Source organism: Giraffa tippelskirchi, chromosome 9 (assembly GCF_054371585.1).
Source record: "Giraffa tippelskirchi isolate mGirTip1 chromosome 9, T2T-mGirTip1v1.2.pri, whole genome shotgun sequence".
Lineage (NCBI taxonomy): Eukaryota > Metazoa > Chordata > Mammalia > Artiodactyla > Giraffidae > Giraffa > Giraffa tippelskirchi.
Window position 1 is genome coordinate 22,212,729 of NC_137283.1, and position 15,285 is coordinate 22,228,013.

General features: G+C 44.5%; 1 protein-coding gene across 4 annotated transcripts in view; it reads left to right on the forward strand.

Moving 5' to 3' along the window:
• The first annotated feature begins 540 nt into the window (after window positions 1–540).
• The window catches only part of CRBN (cereblon), a 30,851-nt gene continuing 16,106 nt past the window's right edge, over window positions 541–15,285 (forward strand). The window contains exons 1-5 of one of the 4 annotated variants that reach the window (XM_081528198.1): window positions 541–703; window positions 7,116–7,239; window positions 12,645–12,757; window positions 13,375–13,577; window positions 14,417–14,566. In XM_081528198.1, the coding sequence (XP_081384324.1) occupies window positions 686–703; window positions 7,116–7,239; window positions 12,645–12,757; window positions 13,375–13,577; window positions 14,417–14,566 (608 nt within the window). In that variant the 5' untranslated portion in view covers window positions 541–685. Of the gene's footprint in view, window positions 704–7,115; window positions 7,240–9,148; window positions 9,236–12,644; window positions 12,758–13,374; window positions 13,578–14,416; window positions 14,567–15,285 lie in introns of those variants that run through there. The other 3 variants (XM_081528199.1, XM_081528200.1, XM_081528201.1) reach the window with 3 other exon arrangements.

The window sequence follows — 15,285 nt, forward strand, 5'->3', positions numbered from 1 at the left end:
TCCCCGCCCCCCACACCAGATGTGCTTCTCCAGGTCCTCTGGAGAAGGTGGCTCAGACAGTAAAGAATCTGCCTGCAGGGAAGCTGGGCAGTGTCTAAAGAAACAAGAATAGTGCTCTAAACTGTATGGAAAGGAGGAACCTGGAGGTATATCCAGGCAGTGAAGGGACAGGGTCCCAGAGGATAGGACGAAGGTTAAGGTACATACTGTGAACTACGATCTGAATTCGCAGAGTGATAGAAAATGAAAGCTCATTAAGACCCAGGAAATCACTCAGCCTTGACCCTCCCCGTTCACAGAGAGAAAGTGACTTGTGATCATAAAAAATAGAGATGATAGCACCCACCTCTCAAGATTGCTGTAAATGCAGTGAGAGGATATGCGCAAAGCATGTGTGTCAACTGGTCTCAGAGTAACCATTTAATATGTGCTTTCTGGTCAGTGAGTGACAGAATGAGAACTAGGTCTTCTGACTTAGAGGAAGTGCTCTGTTTGGCTGCCAGGAAGCCCAGGCACACAGGAAACTCGTAACAAAACATCAGTCATCTCAAGAGTGCAGTCCTGGACCCAAGCTCTGGTCCACTCAGAGGGACTGTAGGTGTCTCTGTTTGGATAACAGTGACTCTCAAGCCCAGTGTATGACCCCATCCTCTTCTTGGGTCCTTAGTTTTGATTAAGCTTTCGGATGGCTAATGTTAAGTCCGTGAGTAATTTCCAAAAATGTATTTATTTATTAGTTTTGTCTGTACCGGGTCATCACTGCTGTGCGCGGGGTCGCTCTAGCTGCAGTGAATCGGGGCTACTCTTGCGGTGCGCGTGATTCTCACTCTAGTGGATTCTCTTGTTTAGAGAGCAGGCTCTGGGGCACACAGGCTTCAGTCATTGTAGATCAAGGGCTCAGTAGTTGCGGATTCTGGGCTTAGTTGCTCCGAGGCATGTGGGATCCTCCCCGAACAGGGATTGAACCCATGTCTCCCGCATTGGCAGGCGGATTCCTATTGGCTGTACCCCCAGGGACACCCCTGTAAGTAATTTTTGTGAAGGATGGTGAGTGGGTGATACACCCCTTCAGTGCTTGCAGAAACGTGTTCCCTCCTTCCAGCAACTGTCACTGTTTACATGAAAAAGAATGTGTGCTGTGGCCACTGCACTGGATACTTTGTCAGGTTGTTTATGTCCTTGGTTCTCCGACCTCTGCCTTCAAACGAGAGCACAGCCAAGAGCAGATGTTACATTGCAGTCATCTTTTGGTCTCTAAGTGGCTCATTATCCTTCTGCTCCTAGTAGGATTAAGCCCCCCGAGGACAGGCACTCCTGTGTGTTTTCTTGTATTGTCAGTTACCGTGGTTCCTGTAACATCACCTTGCACACGGCAGACAAGCAGTGAACATGCTTGTTATTCTGAGTTTGAAGAAGGACAAGTGATTCAGAGTCTGGAGTCTTAGAATGCTTTTAGTCTCTGAACACATTCAAGTTCTGTTCTTAGCTCTGGCCCTGGCTTGCAAATCATCTTAGCCTTTTTCTATCTACTTGGATTTCCAGTTATTAATAGTTTCTCTACCGAACACATTGTTAGATTCCTTTATCCACCATTCTATTTTTCTTTCATTGAAGTTCACATTTCTTGTGCAACCATTAATAACTTTATATGACATATCTTTCCCAATTAACACCCAGACTTTTCTGCTGCTTTTTGAGGTGAATGATAAACTGAATTCAGTGGCAGCTAAGAATGTATTTACTAGAATTTGGGGACCTGGATCATCTTCACACTGTTGAAATCATATTTATTCAGACCCTCATTTGATTGGTTCTTCTTTTCTCTCTTATGTCCCTCATGAGTTGCTTGACTTTCTCACATAGTACAGATGCTATGAGATACTTTATTGTCATTACCTCTGCTTTGGTCATTGTTCTGATGTCTTATTTTTGAGCTGGTAGCTTATGACGTTACTCGATTCCTGGCCTAAGGTCACATCACCGTGTTTTAGAACTGTCCAGGGATTGTCAAACCACAGTCCCCCTTAAGTGTAGAAGAATGGCGAGAGCTAAAAGCATAAGCCTCAACTGTCCCACTTTCATTTGTTATGTTTATTTATTTATGCATCCATGTAAATTTCATCAGGGCAAAGAATTCTGAAACATACATATGTGTATATTTCTGAATATGCGTATATATGTTTGTATGTTTATATATATAAGTACATTCTTATATGCACACACAGGCTTCCCAGGTGACAACAGTGGTAAAGAATCCACCTGCCAATGCAGGAGATGCAAGAGACTCAGGTTCTATCCCTGGGTTGGAAAGATCCCCTGGAAAAAGAAATGGCAACCCGCTCTAGTATTCTCACCTGGAAAATCCTTTGGACAGAAGAGCCTGGTGGGCTACAGTTCATGGGTCTGGAGAGAGTAGGACATGACTCAGTGACTAAGCACACACAAACATGCATATACACATCTACAAACACGCATGAAAAACTCTGATTTAGTTCCATTGTGTGGCTGATGTTCCTAACGCAACCAAAGGACAGAGTGTTTTGAAGTCAGGCTTGGATTCACTTTGGCCAGTGAAATATGTGTGGCGGGGGCAGGTGTCACTGGCAGGCAGGAGCATTTGAAAGGCAGTGCTCAATTCTTAAGCTTTATTCTCTGCCACGGCAGTCAGTGATTATCGACCTGTATAAGATAAAGAGGTGCTGCAAGATTGAAGCAGACCAGACTGGGGATTCATCTCGGAGAAGCACCAAACCCGGAACAGACCTGATTTGGGCCAGAAGCACACTTGTGTGAAACCACTGAGATTTTGTTTGAACGGCCAAACTTCACACATCCTGGCCAGGCCAAGAATAGAAGGCCAAGGGAGAAGATGCTGAAATGAGCCAGTCTAGATGGCAGCTGGAAACAAGGCGAGGACCAGGACCTAGGACTCTGTGCTCCTTGCTTTGCGTTCACCTCCCCCTATGCTCCAGGCGCCTTTAACTGCGGTAGAAACAGCACACTGCAGTGGGGAAAGCTCCTGGATGAGCCGTGAAAACAGCAAACAAGTTTAAAAGCATAAATTGCCCCACATATTACTGTTTTGCAAAATCACTCCTCCTTTGCCTGTCAAGTCAGAGATGGATGGGATGGCAGGAAGTCTTAGTGAATTGCAGCTCTGAGTATCATCACCCGTAATCATTTTTGCGAATAATCCAACACGTTTGGGACTTGAATAGGCTCTGGAGTCCCTGGAAATACTACCATAGCAGTGAAAGATGTATATAAAGGCATTTCTTAGAATCCCAAATTATTCACCATATTACTGAAATATGAAACTGAGTAGTTAATAACATTGTCAACATTTTGAAGGAGCCATGAAATATCCTTACTCCATCTGGTTTTATGCCTGCTCTCTCCCCTCTAGGTCTGCATAAAGCAGACAGGATCCATCTTTCATTCCCTGGTAACTGTGGGATTTACAGGATAATAGATGCCCAACTGCACATCCTGTGACAATGGTTGCTAGACCCAGCACTCACTGGAAAGAGAAGGAAAGAAGAGCTACATAGCAGGATTGAGTTTCTTTCTCTGAAATTCACGAGTCCTCCTCAAGTGAAAAAAGATCTTTCTGCTTGGACAAGTTTTGCAAACTCTTTGTGCTTAATGGAAATTAGGAACATGAGAATTACCAGGGTTTTAATTCCAAAGTTTTTTTTTTTTCCCTTAAGTTACTCACAGCACAACTAGAATAGTTAAAAAAACAGAAAAAACCTCATGAAAACAATGCCCTTTAAGAATGACTTACAGAGCCACAAAGGATTCAAGATCCCTAATTTCAACCCTTTCTTGTCAAAGGCAGCTAAACATGAATATGAATTCTCCACATGGGTTGTTGAAGACTGTGTAGACCCAGCACAATGCTCGCAGCTCCTCTGGGCCATGTGATTCGTTGTACAGGCTGGCACACTTCGGGGAGTGGAAGGGGGCAGTGGGTGCCCTGGTTCACTGGACACACACCGTGGCTGTCCTGGGCCGGTCAGGGTGTGGTGTCACTCTCCCTGTACGTGCTCATACGTCAGGTTGCAAACACAGTGCCGACGGATTCTGGCAGGTACCACACTGGCAGGCTGGGCTCTCTGCTGGGTCTGTGGGATCTCTTAGTTGCCCTGCAGCATGTGGTATCTTTCTAGACCAGGGGTCAAACCCGTGTTCCCTACATTTAGATGGGCCACTCCATGTAAAAGGGCAGCTGCCAGTTTTGGTTTAAGACAGTTGTTCCCATGCATGAATCTAACTTACAGTTGCCAGATCTTCCTGTTTTTAAAAAGAAATTGATAACTGCATGTGCCAATTCATTCAAAAGCTCAAAATGCCACAAAAACCAAACACATCCGTAGAATTCTCACTTGGGGTTCACCAAGTGAACTGTTCTGTCTTAAGAACAGTAGAGGGAACTGTCATACCAGAAGACTCGAAAGGCCTCTGGAGGTGAAGTAAACCTATCAGTTTATATGTGCTTTTGCATAAAAGGTAAAGAATTGGAAGATTTATGCAGTTCCAAAAGTAATGGATTCCTTCCTACAATTTTTATATTTATTGATGCATTTAATTTTTTAAATTATTTATTTTTTGAAATTTTTGGTTGTACCAGGTCTTTGTTGCTGACCACAGGGTTTCTCTAATTGCAGTGAGTGGGGACTACTCCTCATTGTGGTGAATAGGCTTAGTCGCCCCGTGGCACTTGGGATCTTCCTGCACCAGGAATCGAACTGTGTTCCCTGCATTGGCAGGCAGATGCCTATCCACTGGGCCACCAGGGAAGTCCTCATCCCTTCAATTAAAAATGACAACAGAATATGCCTACAAGTAAATCTGGCTGTGCTTTTTCTGAAGTTCATGATTCTCTTTAAAATCTCTTAGGTGTTTGTACTCGCTTGGCTCATTTTATTGGGCAAACCAATATGGACCTTAATCTTCATCCCTGCAGGAGTACATAGGAATGAAATATGTTTCTTTAATCATATAGGAGCACCTTTCCCTTCTCACCCTTCTCCCTGGCTGCCAGAACGACTTTCTCTGCATTACATCAGCCAGAGCTGTGTCTCGGGGCTACCACGGGCTGCAGAAGATCATGGGGGAGGGGACTGGGGCATGACGGACCGAGAGCGGGCATGAGGGACCGAAAGCGGGCATGACGGACCGAGAGCGGGCATGACCCCACGGGGCTGGGCACACCATCGCCCCAAACCACAGGAGGGTTCTTAGGAAGAAGAGAGGAATTGGTGCCGGATCAGTCAACAGTGTCTCCCATTAAGGGTGCCATTCATTTATTCCCTCTGTAAACATTTTTTGAGCACTTACTAGGTGTCGGGCTCTTGGGACACAGGAGTAAACAAAACAGGCACAGATCGCTGACCTCTCCCACTGAGTTTACACTCTTGCAAGTGTAAGAGTGTAAAAAAAATCCAAGGAGGATTTTTTTTTTTAATAATTTTATGTACTCATTTATTTTTGGCTGTGCTGGGTCATCGTTGCTGTGTGAGCTTTCTCTAGTTGTGGTGAGTGGGGCTAGTCTCTAGTTTGAGGGCATGGGCTTCTCACTGATGCGACTTCTCTTGTTGCAGAGCCCGGGCTCTAGGGCACATGGGCTTCAGTAGTCGCAGCTCCTGGGCTCTAGGGCACAGGCTCAGGAGTTGTGGTGCACAGCCCTAGTTGCTCTGAGGCATGTGGGATCTTCTCCGTTAGGAATGTGACCCACGTGGCCTGCATTGGCAGGTGGAGTCTTTACCACTGAGTCTTTACCTCACAGGGAAGCCCAGTGAGGAGGATATTTTTAAAAAGTAAGTTTCACAGTATCTTAGAAGTTGATCAATCCTCTGGGGAAAAAAAATAGATAAAACAGAAAAGGAGAATAGAGGGTAATGAGAGTAAGGGTGGGGTTGCAGTTAGATGTTGGATAATCTGGGAAAGACTCTCTAAAGAAGGACATTTCATCAAAGACCTGGAAGATGTAAGGGAGCAAGTCGTGAATCTACACAAGGAAAAAGCATTCCAGGGAAAGGGAAGGGCTAGTGCAAAGGCCCTGTGATGGGAGTGGCCCCCTGCTTGGTTGAAACACAGAGGCCAGAGCAGAGGGAGAGGTTGGAGGGTCACGGGAGGTCAGAGCAGGACATGGAGGCCACTGGGCGGAAGTGGCTTACGGTGAGATGCGGAGTGATGGCGTGGTTCTGAGCAGGGTGTCACGTGGTCTGACCTGTGCTTTAAGGGGCTCACTCCGGCTGCTTTGCTGAGGATGAACTGTGGAGACCAATAGTGGAGGTCAAAAAACCATTATTCAAGCTACTGTAGTAATCCAGGTGACAGATAATTGACTGCTTAGGCCAAGGTAGTAGCTTTCTTTAACATACTAAAACTATACAGTATATGCAAATGATTTAAAAAAGCAGAAAGGAGCAATAAGGTGTCTTACAAGTCTGTGTATCCCTTTCTGCTAACATAGTGTATAGACATCAGAAATTAAAAGTACAGTGGGGACTTTTTTGATTTGTATTTTCTCTCATCTAATACCAGCCTCACTTTTATCCTATTAAAGGTCATTCTTGAACTATAAGGCAAAGATCTTATACATTTGTCTTATAAGACAAAGCTATAAGTTTCCTTTCGCACTGGTTTGCTGAGTTTCTTATCAATGAACACATTTCACAGAAGCAAGAAGAAATGTGAGCTACGTTGTGTGATGGCTCGCTTCAGGATACAGTTACCCAATTAAAAATAAATGGTGAATGATCATGTTTTCCTTTTTGGTTTTAATAACCAGGGCTTAATCCAAGAAGCCTGCTTGCTGAGATGTTTTTGTTCAGTGGTCACTTGCTGTTACCCCTATTGAAAGACACAGCTATGGATGACTGGGTAGACTTGGGGCGGTGGGGGTAGGGAGGGATGAAATGAATGCAGGAGCAGATGGTGAATGTGAATGGAGGCGAGGAAAAGGAGGCAAATGGGGAGTGGGAGGCGCACAGATGGCAGCATTGGTGACCCGGCGGCCGAGCACAAAAGAAGAAAGAGGCCCAAGTGCTTCTCCAGCCACATGTGCTGACCCCGCCAGGCTCACAGCTGTCCTCTCTTCCCCGCAGGATTCTTGGTTGACCCAGGGTGCAGGGCACAGTGCTGGTGCCACCTCTGGGCAGGACCCGGGAAGGTCAGAGCTTCCTTGTTTAGGAGCCAGATGTTTGCTGTGTAAAGAAACTTCTGCTGGAGGTAAGCACCGTTCTTTGCAATTCTGTAGACCAAGCATTATGGAATCCTATAAACCGAGACTGATAATGTGTATACGTGTGTACTTGCAATCACCCTTCTCCCTCCCTCCCTCCCCTCTCTCTTTCTCTCACACACACATACACACCTTTCTCTATCATTCTCTCTTGCATTTTCCTTTCTCCCATCCTTCACCTGTCTAGAGTGACCATCTTACTTTCAATAACCCATCATGATAGTATATCCTCTGTAACTGTTATTAATCTATAACTTGTAATGGTTATACATAATCATAAACGGCAATGCTGTCATTAACACCGCAGCCATTATTAGCTAGAACAAATCTGAGACACTGCTTGGCCTACTCTCATTCAGGAAATGGATGAACTAATCATGTTTTATGGCCAGAAGCCATAAAAGAATTGATGAAGGTCACAGAGTGGTGGTTTGGGGACAGAAGGCAGAATGGCACTTAAAGTCTCCATCAGCCTCTCTCCCAAGGAGATTTTTGGCTTTTAAGTTTTCAGCGAGCAAACTTTTGGAACAAACATATTTTAAACTATTCGGTTCATTATTTCCCTCAGAGCAATGCTGTTTCTTCCCCTCACCCTTCTCTCCACCAAGAGTGAAGAGACACTAACAAAGCTTTTGTCCATCATCCAATCAGCCCTCTGTGCACCAACGCTGACAGAGTTTTGGAGGAACAAGGAAAAGTAGCCTTATTTCTTTGCCAGGCAGAGATGGGACACCACAGGCTAGCTCCTCTGAAACGGTGGCCCCCTCCCTGGGAACAGGGAGAAGTCTTACAGGCGGGGCTTGGGGCTCGTGGTCTGGGGTGAGGGCGCAGGATCAAAGCAGTGAAGGTGTGGTGTTCTCCTTTCTTCTGCAAAATTTCAAAATGGCCACAAGTGGCATCAGGCAGCTAGGTAACTGGGTCTGGTGGGCTCCTGGTTTACTGCCTGTGACCTTTCTGAAATGAGGAAGGCTACAGGGGAGTGTGGGCGAATATAGCTAATTTACTTCCTTGTACAAAAGAAACTAACACAATATTGTAAAGCAGCTACACTCCAATTAAAAAGAAAATGAACACCAGGTGACTCGGTGGAGTATATGATTCACATAAGTCAGAGAGTGACTGTGGAATTCTTTTGTGAAGGACAAGTCTAGGTGCATGCACTGTGAATAGTAAAAGTTAGAGTAAAACTAGGTTTGCCTAACTCTTACAGGCCTGTTTTGCCATTCACTCTTCCCTTTGTTTGTTTCCCTTGCTTGTTATTAGGAAAACCCCATTTTTTATTTCTCTGGTAACACAATGACTCATTTTAGTTGAAGTAATTAGCGAGTAAGCTATTTTAAATTGACAGTCTCGCTTGCCAATCATAGGCCTTTCTCTGTTCTCTTATCATTTCTAGTGTTTGTTTCAGACCAATGCTTATTAATTTTGGAAAATATATATGAAAACTACTTTTGATTGTTGTAAAGAAACTCAGGTATAACCCAGCCGTCTTCGGAATAACTGATGCATTTTCCCAGTCTTCATGTATACAGTTTTTATTTTAAGGATTGGAGCTAAGGCTGTATAAATGGGTTTCTATTTGCTTCCCGTCTCCCTTGTCAACAGCAAGGTGGAGACTAAAGAATCCGAGCCTGTTTGCCTATGTGTGTAAGATGTCCTACCAGGGACGGGACCAGGCGAGGGCTCTGTACCAAGCGCAGCGAGCACGAAGGGCGGCTGACACGGCGCTTAGTCCCCGGGTGACGGCCCTCCCGCCCGGCGCCTTTCCCAGCAGGCCAGTGCGCTGTCCTCCCCGCGGGCGCCGCAAGGGGGAGCTGTGGCCCGGGGCGCAGCGACAGCGGCGCTGCACCGGCCCTCCCCCGGCGGCCCGGGCGCCGCCCTGTCCCAGGCTCCTTTGCGGGTAAACAGACATGGCCGGCGAGGGAGACCAGGAGGACGCTGCGCACAACATGGGCAATCACCTGCCGCTCCTTCCCGGTAACCGTGTGGGGCCTGTCCCTGGCAGCGGGAGGAGGCGAGGCCAGAGGCGCGAGTGGCGCGGCGGGGCCGGGGAGGCGGGCGGGTGGTGCAGAACCTGTGCGGGGCCACGGGCCCGGGACCGTGGTGTTTCTTGCTGCAGCTCGGCCCCCCTAGTCTAGGGACCAGGGTTTTGGGAGGGAGGAGGCTGCCCGCAAAGGCAGGGACTCCGTGCTCTCCATCCTCCGTGTGCCCAGAACTTGGCTCCAAGGAAATGGCGTGAAACTGGGTGGGGAGAGAGAGAGACTGGGACGGCCCAGCATCCCAGACTTTTCTGGGACTTCATCCCCCTCATAAGAGTGACAGCTAATTTATTAAGTGCTACCGTGTCACCGGCCCTTCCCTAGGCGTTTTGCGTGAATTTTTCCATTTTATCCTCCCCACGTCACTGTTCTGGTCCTGACTTGGTGGGTGAGAAATGAACTGGCAGGTTAGTGTGTGACTTGCGCAAGGTCACACAGTTGCAGGGCCAGGAGTCCTACTCAGATCTGTCTGTCTGCATAGCAGGTGTCTCTTAACCACTCAGTGCTGCGACGGTGTTTGATCTGTTCTTAGGCATGTAGTTCAAGTACATGGTAGAACACGCCCAATTTTAGATACTTAGAACTGGGATGTTAAACTTGGGATTCTCTTTCCTTTATGTTTTGTGAAAATTTAGACCTTGGCCTTATGTTGGAATAGTGAGTAGAAAAAAAGTCTGGAATAATTGTACAGTTTTGTCATGGAATGCTGTAGACAAGAGTTGCATTGCAAGAGGTGGTATCAGCCAAACTAAGACTATTAGCGGAGTCACTTCACTGTGTGCCAGGAAGTGTGTTATGTATCCTGAAGGTAAAAAGAGGTATAATGCACAGTCTGATACTTGAGAAAGTTTATCATGTGTATATGGTTCCTGAAAATAGAACTAGCAGAAGGCCACTGATGTAGGCCAGATAAGTAAATGTCAGAGGGAGGGATTGATTATGGCTGAGACGGACTGGGGGAATGCCCTGTGAAGTGTACTGCAAACATCCAAAAGCATTATGACCTAGGCTAGGCTTGCAGAAGATAAGGCCTGGAAGGTAGGTTGGCTGGGAGTGTTGGAAAGCTTGCATCTCTTGCCAGTGGGATGGTGAGTTGTTCCATGGATTAGAGAGAAGCAGTTGTGGATTTCAGACCTAAGGGAAGCTGTGCTTGGAGGATGACTTTGCCCACTGGGAGTGGTGTGGGCCAGAGGAGGAACAGACTGAAGGCATGCCCCCGCTGTATGGAAAGGACCTCTTCCATGAGAATAGATTAGAATCAGAGTCAGTGGTCCCTCTGGAAGCAACCTAGCTGAACTGGATTTGATTGAAGAGCTGAGCTGTTTTTTTTCAGAGACATCAGCCCAGCTCTGTCCGTGCCAAATCCAGTGTGTCAGGGAAGATGCTGATGTTCTGTTGGCATCCACGTGGTGCTCCTGCATGAGATGAGTCATCCCACTTAACCCTGGTAGCTCTGAACAGTGTGTTTTGTCGAAAAAAATTGAGAGCACAAGGGGCTCAGAGAGGTTGTCAGTATAATAGTCATGCTCCTGCAAATCATGTATGCCTTATTTTTAGAAACATTCAGTTGTCCATACATACATGTAGTATGAGTTGTTTGGAAGAGTAATTCCCTTTAGGTGCTTAAGTAGTTGCTTAATATTTAAGATTTGAAGAATATGTCCCAGCCAAAAAACAAAAAAAAAAGATAAACAGCCAAGTAGGAGGAAGTGGATTTCAGCCATATATAGGAGAAAGGCTAGTTTATATAAGGAAATCATTTTGAGATGAAGTTGGAACAGTTAAAATATAAGTTTAAAAATTAAGGGTTCTACCCTTAGAGCTAAAAGTTGACCTTTAAAACTTTGCATAATAGAGTGCATAATAGAGCAGTAAAGTGTCAAAAGTGCATAGTGAAAGCCATGCTGTCAGAATTGTGAATGCAAGGAAGTAGATGCAGTATATTTTTGTCATCAGTTTAGATTTTTCTTTGTTATCTCTTGGTCTCTTGTTGAATTCTTTTTGGTTCTTAGGAAAATTTTGTATGCAGTGTTAAATCACTGAACATTTGAATTTAAGTTGAAATAATTAGGTTGTACTCTTTGACAAAGCCTTATATCTAAGGACTTTGTAGGAATTAATAGAAAGTCCAAAGCAGTTGCCATATTGAAAACATTTATATTTTCTTGTCAGGAACCTAGCTGGAGGTGGTTAGATTTAAATAATGATATACACAGCAGAAAGTTAACTATTTTGTAAAGCCATTTTATCTATTTAGAAGTTTATTTAGCAATTTGCTTACTTTTTAGCCCTTTCTTCTTTCCTTCCTTCCTGTTTTCTCTAGAAACTCTTGAAAAACATTTGAAAAAACTTTACAGAGATTGTCTTGTTCATGTCTGTCATTTTTCACATGAGGAAACTAGGGTGTCATCATGTAAGATGAATTGTCTACTGTGTCAGAATTGGTTCCTAGTGAGGGAGAAGAGATACATCTCCTGTGCAGAAGAATTTCAAATAATTTATGCAGGTAGTCACCCTTCAAGGAAGTGGGACACAATCCCTACGCCTTAGATGTGGGTTGTGCTTAGTGGTTTGCTCCCGAAGAGTCCAGTGTGGAAAAGAGGGTGAAAGCAGCTTTCCAGTGGAGAAGTCTGACTCACACTACCTCAGCCAGGTGACCCAGGTCAGCTTCAGCAGGTGAAAGTCACGTCAGTAGTGTGCAGCCTTGATAAGACATGATGAAAATGGCTCTTCACCTCCCTGGGCTTCCTCCCCAAGAAAATTCTGACTTGAGGGACATTCTACAAAATGCCTGACCAGTAGTCCTCAAAACTGTCAAGGCCATCAAAAACAAGGAAAGTCTAAGAGACTGTATCAGCCCAGAGGAGGCTAGGGAGACCTGACAACTCGATGTAATGTGGTGTCGTGGACAGGGTCCTGGAACAGAAGTAGCATATTAGATAACAACTCAGGAAATCCAAATAAAATGTGTTTAGTTAACGGTACTATGCCAACACTGATTCCTTGGTTATGGCAAGTGTGCCACGCTAATTAAGATGTTAACTATTGAGAAACAGGTGGGAGGTATAAGGAACTCTACCATCTTTGCAACTTTTCTGTAAGTCTTAAACTATTCTAAACTTAAACATTGATTTAAGAAAAGTAGTTCGAGGCAGACCCAGCCTAGGCCCCAGCCCTCTGGCTGCCTCTTCACTGTGCTGTCGAGATTCCCAAGTGTGTGTGGGGTTCATAAGAACTCCTTCCCACGGGCCTGGAATCCCTAAGAAGGAATTATGTATTTGAACAAAACATAGCTTTACATCTCCATGCCTCTGCTTTTTTTTTTTTTTGCTTATAATACTGTACTTTTACAGCAGAGGAAGAAGAAGAAGATGAAATTGAAATGGAAGTTGAAGACCAGGATATCAAAGAACCCAAGAAACCAAACATCATAAATTTTGACACTAGTTTGCCGACATCACATACAGTATGTAACTTTGTATTAGATCTAGTATGAGAGATGTGTGCATTTAACTGTAGATAAAAGTTCTTGAAAATGAATGACTGCTTTTAGCATTACCTGATATTACCTCATGCTTGAAATCGTGGATGAGGATGTGGGCTTCTTGCCAACTGATAAATAGTATTAAGCTGTAATTTCTAAGCAGTTTGGTACTTTGTCTATTACAAGTAACAAGTAATTCTTTGCACACTTAGCATCCTCCTTATATCTTGGCTAGTAATAGAACTATTAAAGTACTGCTTATTCTCTGTACTGCAGGGTTCCAGGGTGTTATTTAACATACTAGCATTTTATACTTGTCATTGATGCTTTTCAGATATAGAGATGTCAGGCTTAGTCAAAATCAAATATTTTGAGCTAGAAAAATGCTCTTTAATTTGTATATGAGAGATTCTTCACAAGGAATTGAAAATTCTACTTCCAGGAGTCACAAACAGACTTTCCCGTGGGATGCTGATATGGCAGGTTTATTGTTGAAACGTGCGCCTTCCACGTGTGTTTCTCTGTCAGTATGCTCGCGAGTCTGTTGAGCTGTGTTCTGTGGCCTGTCTGTGATGACTGAACCCGTGTGTGTTCTGCAGTACCTGGGCTCCGACATGGAGGAGTTTCACGGCAGGACTTTGCATGACGACGACAGCTGCCCAGTGATCCCCGTTCTGCCCCAGGTGATGATGATCCTGATTCCTGGACAGACCTTACCTCTTCAGCTCTTCAGTCCTCAAGAAGTCAGTATGGTGCGGAATTTAATTCAGAAGGATAGAACCTTTGCAGTGCTTGCGTACAGGTAAAATCTTAGAGCGAACTGACTTTAATACTCTATTGTGCACTCACAGAAGAGGTTGTTTTAAAGGCAAAACTGACTACTATTTTGCCTGCATAGAAGTGTAGACAAGGCTATGAAGTAAAACACTTCCATGAAAAGCTTGGAAGTGGAAGTTGGAGTATTTTGCTATGATCATTACCATCTAAGCCAAGCTTTAACTTTCACACACAGTTACGTTTCTGGTATGTGAAAGTTTTAAAATCATTAATATGTAATGAAGAACATTTCTAGAACCTTATTTTCAAGAGCTGTCTTCAAGAAAAAGAGGGCTTTTACACTGTTTGTAAAGGATGGTTTTTACAAAGGAGTGACTAGTTATTTTTTGTCCCTCAAAATTCCCAAGTTGTCCTCTTGTAGATGAGTGGTAAGTTGAAGCTAAATGTCAAGTGTCCAATGACAACTAGAGGAAATCAGCGGTGGGGGCAGGAAATTGATACAGGAAGTCCCTACTCCCCCCCCACCCCAACCCAGTGCAGAGCTGCTGATAAGCGGCAGAAAGGATGATCTGCTGAATAAAAGAATGTTTAGTTTGGAAAATGACAGTTTAACCCCTGTCAGCTGTGGGTTATTTGCAAAGACCAGAAATCTGTTCTTCTGCTAGTGGGCTCTAATTGTACTTCCTGAAGCCCTCTTTATATATCTCAGTTCCCTGTGTGATTCTAAAATAAATAAAATTAAATAGCTTCGCAGTGAGAGTGATGGCTATAAAGTGTTTTCCCACGTGTATTGCTTTTGTCAGCTTTGCATATTTGAAAATTAAATGTTCAAAACTGTTTCCTTTTTAAAATTTACCTTGGAAGTAATGTACAGGAAAGGGAAGCACAGTTTGGAACAACAGCAGAGATATATGCCTACCGAGAAGAACAGGATTTTGGAATCGAGGTTGTGAAAGTGAAAGCAATCGGAAGACAGAGATTCAAAGTCCTTGAGATCAGGACACAGTCAGATGGGTAAGAAACACTTGTCTGTCTTAAAGCTCCTCAAACATCATAAGATGAAGTAGTTTTCTTATATTTTTTCTGTTTTGCTGACGTTCATATTTTATAGCTTTTAACTAGTTTTTCTTTTCCCTTTCAAAGTGCAGTCTAGGGTTTCTAACTTTGCTGTGCATCATAGTGACCTGGGCAGTAAAACTACCGACATTGGAGTTCCTGCCCTTCCTCCCATCCTTAGAGAGTGACTAGTCTGGGAGGAGGCCACAGCATCTTTTCTGTCCAGGTGTCCATCTGTCAGATGTCCAGGTGACTCTGATGCCCCTCTAGGTTCCGGAACAGTGATGTAACCCCAACAGGCAGTGTCATTTGGGACAGGGCTCCTTTGGGATTGAAGACTTCTCTTCAGATTGGGAGGGTGGGAAGTCAGGGCTCGGTGAGCTGTGTGCAGCATCGGGTGCTTCGAGAGCTGTGGTGCTCACGCTTGCCACCCGCTCTGTCTGGGTGTTGGAGAACATGTACACTGTGTGCCCATCTCCACCACAAATGTTCTGTCACCCATAACGGAGCATATATTTACTAAGTGGTCAGGAAGTGCTTGTCATCTCTGTGCCTTATACAGTTTAGAAAGTCTCTTACTGTTCTATCTAGCACTTCCATTTTGGTGTGACTCTCATGTTAGAGTTTTTTTCACAAATTTAAGGAATACCTCATTCCTTAGTGAGGAATGAATACCT